Below are 7,296 nucleotides of genomic sequence, written 5' to 3' on the forward strand. Positions count from 1 at the left end.
TCGACTAGACATTAACTTTTTTTTATATCTTTTAATAACACTCATTTCTTTTATATTCTAGTAAAGTGATTAATAATTCCCCATTTTTTATGTATAAAATATAGGTTTTTTACATATCTTTTAAAATTTAATACTTAAGTTTTAATCTGTATGAGTGGCACTAAAATTAATTTTAAATACATAAAACTAAAAAAGTAAAAACTTATTTTGCAGCTTGGAGCTATCTAGGGGAAGAACATTCTGAGTAGTAGCCAAACAGTGGAGGAGGTCCACGCGACGTTGAATTCAATTGAAGAAACACGCAAAAATAAAAAAATAAAAAGGAAAAAAAGCAGAGCCTCTGACTCCTATAAATAGGTGTCTCCGCCACCGCAAAGTACAGCAACATATACATACGAACATATTCTTCTGCAGCGGCCAACCAACCCTTCAAATTAACTCCGTTCAATCTTTGAATTCCGTTATTCCGTTAGGGTTGGTGAACAGAAGGAAAAAAAAAAGATGGGAAGCGATGGCGTGAGGAAACCAAGATTGTTGTGCCTTCATGGATTTCGAACAAGCGGAGAAATACTGAAAACGCAGTTACATAAGTGGCCACAATCCGTTCTTGACAACCTTGATCTTGTTTTTGTGGATGCTCCTTTTCCTTGCCAAGGCAAATCCGACGTCGAAGGCATTTTTGATCCTCCTTACTACGAGTGGTTCCAGTTCAACAAGGTTCCCTTTCCTCCATTCAATTTTTATTTCAACTTATTTTCTCCTACTAAATTGGTATTGTTTTCCAAGGGGGTTTGAGATTCGTATTGAAAACTAGCGAGTTTGGATATGCCATTTCAATTCTGAAAGAGAATATCATAATTTTGTTAGCAACCATCTAAACTTCTATGGCGAAACAGGAATTTACAGAGTACACCAACTTTGACGAGTGCCTTAAGTACATTGAGGACTGCATGATCAAGCACGGACCTATTGATGGGCTTCTGGGTTTCTCACAGGTGATCTTCTGCTCATTTTTTTTCCCTTGATTTGGGGAAATAAGTTAAAAGATGAAGTGAATGTGAATGTGAAAATCTACCCAGTAATTAGTTGTAGCATGTGTTGTGTTTCTCTGGGATTTGTATATACATGAGAATTTTTTGTTCTGAAAATAAAAAATTGAAGGATTAATGCATAGTTAGTGCATCTTGCTATGGTTTGAGATTGTGAAGGATTTGAATATGACTCGGTGTTTGATTTTGACCAAACAGGGAGCAATATTATCAGCTGCGCTGCCAGGTCTTCAGGAGAAGGTACCTTTAAAACTGTTCCTCAGATGCAATGGAAACAAAAATATTATATTGAAAAAGTAAAAAATATATATTTAATACAGAAAAAATTACTTTTGACAAATATTTTTACACTCATTTAATATATTATTTTTATTTTTCATTATAAAAATATATATTACTTTTTATTTTTCCGTCATAAAACCCTGTGTGTCAATTGTAGATCAGAAGTAGAGGATAACTTTATAGTTTCTTAAATATTTTGTAAAAGTTTGAATCACATATTAAATTTATTTTTGTGCAGGGTGTGGCACTGACGAAGGTTCCCAAGGTGAAATTTGTTGTTATTGTAGGAGGGGCAAAGTTTAGGTCACCGTCTGTGGTGGACAAAGCATATTCTTCTCCCATTAGCTGTCCCTCTCTTCATTTTCTAGGTACCCCACTTGCCACCTTTTATCATTATTTTTTGGAAAAGAATATTCTGGCTAGCACTCATTCTTGACTCAACAATATCTTCAATTTCATTATGTCACAATTTAAACATGATTGATTGTGTGTGCAAATATTGGGTTGTTTTTTAGCTTTTGAATTTGGCGTCAATTATGTGCTTTCAATCATTCCATGTCCTCCATTGAATGTAAAACTAAATTTTCAAAGACAACAAATATCAGAAGAGGATTTATCAGAGCTATTATAAAATAAGATTTCCCAAAGTCTTCTAGGTAATCATGACTAAAAATTTGAAACCAAAACTTACGCAACTGAAAATTACTAATTGTAATCCGAATCATGGCTAAAGGAAAGGTTTTATATAGAGGTGCAAATTCATATTACAATAAACATGCATGGCTTTATAATTCATTTTTGTTAGAATTTCCTAAAACTTTTCAATGCTTACTGCAGGTGAAATGGATTTTTTGAAACAATATGGGATGGAACTACTAGAATCCTGTGTTGAACCCGTGGTGATTCACCACCCCAAAGGACACACAATACCAAGATTAGGTACTGACATCTATATATTTATCTATTTCAATTTATGCTTGTGCTGACATAGGTTCTTAGTTATGTAAGTGTGGTTTAAGTTGTATTTTTCAAAATGTGGTGGATTAAGTTCTTTGTAAGATCAAAATTAAATATAAGATTAAGGATGAAATTCATAACATTTCATTAATATAAAGATTAAACTCGTTGTTTTAATATGCAAGGACTAAAGTTATTTTTTGCCAGATTTTGGAGAAACTAAAGTATATTTCATATTTTATTAATTTGCTCACAGAATATGAGTCATTGATATGAATAGTTTTCTATTTTATTTCTCAGATGATAAGAGCGTGAAGACCGTGATGGATTTCATCGAAAGGATTAAGAAAGACGTCTCAAAATAAGACATGAGTTTAGACAACGAGTCATTGCTTCAAAATGATTTTTAAAGTTGATTTTCATCTTAACATCAAGTAATAGCATTAGTACTAGCACTTTTATACAATTTTGTTACTGGTTTATAAAGGGTATTTCAGAGGCTCTAAGCCAATTGTCATACATTCACTCCGATCTTCCCATATCTTCGATATTTTGGATTCTGTAGTCAGTATTTATTATTCTTGGTTGCTAAAATAGAAAAATTATTGTAAAATTTATTATTTTTTCATTATAACTTGATATATGTTATTATTTTTCTTTGTTTACCATCAATATAGTTAAAGATTGTGGTCCGGATTGTGACATCCCAAATATCATACTATGCATATAATATAATAGAAGTCTACAATTTTAATATGAGAGAGCAGTTAGGAGTTAGCTAAGGATAGTATCAAGCATACAGTCATCCAAAATATGGTTGGAATTTAAAACTTTACAAGTTTAAGAGTATTTCCAAAAATACATGATGTATCTAAATATCCTAAGAACTAGGAGTATGCTTAGCGGTATCGGTCTCCTCCAATGTTTGCTTTAGGGAAGCCTCATTCTCCTTTGCTCACATCCAAGTGGATGATCATCGCAAAGAGAAAAGGGCACAACACGTACAACACACACAAGAGTAAGGGTAAGCTAGGTTTCAAAAGCATACAAGTTAGCAAATAACATAAAATAAAATCCATCGTCTTACAAGTAATCAAATGAACATCCTATCATGTTATGACACAACTAGACTCATTCGGACTTAGAATGAATATCGATCTGGGGCGGGTTGTGCACTTGTGGTGGTCTTTAGGCAAAGCCATTGCCAACGGGTTTAACCCTACCACACACAAGTGTAAGTCCGTTACTGCGCAATAGGCCTTCACGTAGCACGTATCACTAGGACCTCTTACTACTCTCACCACATGCGTCAATCCTCTCTAAGTGAAAATGAAAGACCATTAGAGTGTTAAGAATAACCCCCATGAAGAAGTCTCATATATTCATTCTAAACACTATAAGGATCTCACCTAGAGATCTTACTTTTCTACTATTTATATCACTTTGATGAAATCATAATCCTCTTTGAATTATCAACGTACCATACTTGTTACATTCAACACCAATCATAAGCTTTATATGTAAATAGTTTCAATCAAACAACATCAATCAATCCATGACATAAGGATACTCATATTTAGGTAAGGAAAACAACTTCGAAACCCTCACTAACAACTCTAGAAGGGTCCAAAATCCCCAAAATGACATAAGGAACGTCCAAAACGGACAACCGGAACCCAAAAAGCTATCAAAAACTAAAACAATAGCATGCTGGTACGCCCAGGAGTGCTCGGGGGTGCTCTGCGTGAATCGTTGCGGCATCCAGGGGCGTCAGGGCTCAACCAAGGGTGTTAGGGTGCCATAGCAGTTGACAACAACCATGAAAATTGGCTTTGGATGCACTTGGAACCTGTTCTAATGACTAAAGAGGTTCTTTACACATTTGGATTGATGGGAAAATACGTTAATAAGTTAAAACAAATATCCATTTGATCACTAAATCCCAGACTAGGTGTATCAAACCACTTTTGACACTTAAAAATCGTAATTCTTAACTTTAAACTCTCAATTCATCAACCTGAGGACCCAATATCAATTTTACAACTTTGAACATGACTTTTCTCAATTTTATGACTCTAACGAGTTCTAATTGACTCATTCAAGTTGTCCAAACTACCCAAATACGTTCAAGACCCTTAAGGCTAAAACTCACTACCTCACTTCCTCTCTTTTGACCGAAAACACCATAACTAACTTAATTTGTGGTCTAACAACTTGCCCAAAATCATTCACAATATGCAAGTATTCAATTTAACATCATACAATCTGTTCATACCAGTTCCTCATCAAAGTTTTGCAGTCTCATATGTCACTCATCAATCAATACAAGTTCTAACACACAATTTCATCAATTTCAGTTCAAACAACAACATATCCTAAGACATAATTTACACATTCATTATTTTACGATATTGCAGCACTACCTAACTCACCCACATGAAAATTTCCACAAACCGAAAAGAAACCTAAGCTTCCCTTACCTGTCATGCGAAACAGCTAAACTCCAGACAACTCCAACTACACGCTTGTGCTTCCGGAAATACTAGAATCACCTATAAATCACCATTGGGTGATAGAATACAAATTTAAGAACTTAGTAGAAACTAGAAATTAAAAGAATGTGAAATGGGTTACATGCAACCAGATTTGTTGCATGATCACAATCCTAAAGTGAATGGAAAAAGGGGTTTCAACTTACCAATTGAAGAATAGGAAAATTGATCGATTGAAAGGAACTCACGACATCAAGATTTCCTAAGTTTCTCCTAATTGTGGAGCAATGGCTCAACAAAGAAGATTTTCCAGGGAGAGTGCAAAGAAGAAGAGTAGGAAGTTGTTTTGAAGAGCACCCATGTTTTCAGAAAATGAGAGAGAGTTTGATGGGTGTCGCACCCCATGCAAAATTTAATGTGCAATTTAGAAATGCAGTATAGCTAGGGAATGACCCCTAGGTCGTCTCCCAAAGACCAATTTTGCGGTTCAAGAATTAGGTAGACACGAAGTGGGGAGGTTGTGAAAGGTTTGTGAATGCGGATGAATTAAATTTAAAACACTGACGCAAACAAAGATGCAAACACAGATGTAAAAACTAGTTCAAAGATAGAATGAAAACGGTCGGTCATTAACTCAATCACTATGTTTCCAATCACAGATTAATGACAGGTACACACTACTCTAATCCAAATCCGACACGAATCACCCAACTAAGCGAAGGGTAATTCGGTCTTTAGAATTGCAAACTATGTGAATGCAATGCACAAATTTAATCAGTCATGCACCATATAGTCTAATAAACTAAGCGAAGATTAAACACCAAGTAGGCAACTAAGTGTATACCTAAGCGCAAGCACATAACAGATTAAATATTGAGCAGAATAAGAGCAGCAGTATGACAATTAAAGTGAAAGAATCTCATGGAAACAAAATAATTTTATTAACGACCAACCAACTAACCTAAACTAACATGACAAGTAAATTATCAAAACCGAACATATAAGATAAAAAGAATAAAACTCAACACAAACCCATAAGAACTTCATGGTTAAGCGTGCTTAGCCTGGAGAAATTCTGGGATGGGTGACCTTCTGGGAAGTTTTCGCGGAAAGTGTGCGAGTGAGGACAAAGCACACTGGAAAGTCTCGTGGTGATGTGTGGGGGCAGTCAACAGTCCCTGTAAGTTGTCGGGGCGTTACAAATGGTATCAGAGCCTAGCCTCTCCTAGTACGGTGTGGTTCGAGGACGAACCAGACGGAAGCTGGTGGGCATGTGACACCCGGGCACTGATAAAGCCGAGGAGTGATCGCCGGTGTAAGAGACATGGTGCAGGGGGCACGGACAAGGAGCGGCTCCTGGCAGGCTTCGAGTGGAAGGGGCACATGGACGAATTGAACATACACCGGAATGAGAGGGATCTGGAGACTGTATAGGTATGGGACTATACAGTTGAAAGATAGCTTAAAAGAATTGATTTGACTACCCATATCACCAAAATGAATTTGCTTTTCGGTAGCCTAACCCATAAGAACTTCATGGTTAAGCGTGCTTAGCCTGGAGAAATTCTGGGATGGGTGACCTTCCGGGAAGTTTTCCCGGAAAGTGTGCGAGTTAGGACAAAGCACACTGGAAAGTCTCGAGGTGATGTGTGGGGGCAGTCAACAGTTCCTGTAAGTTGCCGGGGCGTTACAAAATGGTATCAGAGCCTAGCCTCTCCTAGTACGGTGTGGTCCGAGGACGAACTAGACGGAAGCTGGTGGGCATGTGACACCCGGGCACTGACGAGCATAAGAACTTCATGGTTAAGCGTGCTTAGCCTGGAGAAAATCTGGGATGGGTGACCTTCCGGGAAGTTTTCCCGGAAAGTGTGCGAGTGAGGACAAAACACACTGGAAGTCTCGTAATGATGTGTGGGGGCAGTCAACAGTCCCTGTAAGTTGCCGGGGCGTTACAATAATATTTTGAAACTCTCTTATATTGAAATTCTTATTTTATTCATATGCTTATATTATCAATTTTTGGGTTTCTTATCTATGCTTAATGCTTCTATCGTTTAACTCATTTGGTAAGAAGATATTTTCCTAAGACACAATTGATGGGTGTCGCACCCCATGAAAAATTTAATGTGCATAAAAGAATGCAGTATAGACTAGGAAGTGACTCCTAGGTCGTCTCTCAAGGACCAAATGTGGTTCGAGAATTAGGTCAGACACGAAGTGGGGGGGTTTGTGAAAAGTTTGTGAATGTAGATGAATAAAATTAAATTACGAATGCAAACATATATGCTAAAACATAAATGCAAAATGAAATCAAATACAGAATAAAGACGGTTGGTCATTGTTGACAAATTGGCAAGCGTACCAAATCGTACAAGTAATATAAATGGTAAGACCAAGTATCGTTTTCCCAACAGACTCGTATGGCTTTCTCGTTCGCGTGAATTAAAATAATAAGACTTGAAAAATAAAAATTAATAAATTGGATTTAAGAACAAAAATATTAACATGCAAAAATA

The 7,296-nt window shown here is 36.4% G+C and overlaps 1 protein-coding gene across 1 annotated transcript; it reads left to right on the forward strand.

Moving 5' to 3' along the window:
* The first annotated feature begins 267 nt into the window (after nucleotides 1–267).
* On the forward strand, nucleotides 268–2,903 carry LOC106765356 (esterase AGAP003155). The gene is made up of 6 exons (XM_014649938.2): nucleotides 268–717; nucleotides 897–995; nucleotides 1,248–1,289; nucleotides 1,570–1,699; nucleotides 2,169–2,270; nucleotides 2,589–2,903. Exons 1-6 carry the CDS (start codon nucleotides 502–504, stop codon nucleotides 2,651–2,653), a joined length of 654 nt encoding a protein of 217 aa, XP_014505424.1. The 5' UTR covers nucleotides 268–501; the 3' UTR covers nucleotides 2,654–2,903.
* The last annotated feature ends 4,393 nt before the right edge of the window (nucleotides 2,904–7,296 follow it).

The sequence above is a fragment of the Vigna radiata genome, chromosome 6, assembly GCF_000741045.1.
Source record: "Vigna radiata var. radiata cultivar VC1973A chromosome 6, Vradiata_ver6, whole genome shotgun sequence".
In the NCBI taxonomy this organism is placed as follows: domain Eukaryota; kingdom Viridiplantae; phylum Streptophyta; class Magnoliopsida; order Fabales; family Fabaceae; genus Vigna; species Vigna radiata.

Bases quoted from the DNA above. Each gene is read 5' to 3' on its own strand.
- LOC106765356 (XM_014649938.2), top strand. From the start codon at position 502: ATGGGAAGCGATGGCGTGAGGAAACCAAGATTGTTGTGCCTTCATGGA. The intron at 718-896 runs GTTCCCTTTCCT...ATGGCGAAACAG, and splicing joins AGTGGTTCCAGTTCAACAAG to GAATTTACAGAGTACACCAA. The intron at 1,290-1,569 runs GTACCTTTAAAA...ATTTTTGTGCAG, and splicing joins TGCCAGGTCTTCAGGAGAAG to GGTGTGGCACTGACGAAGGT.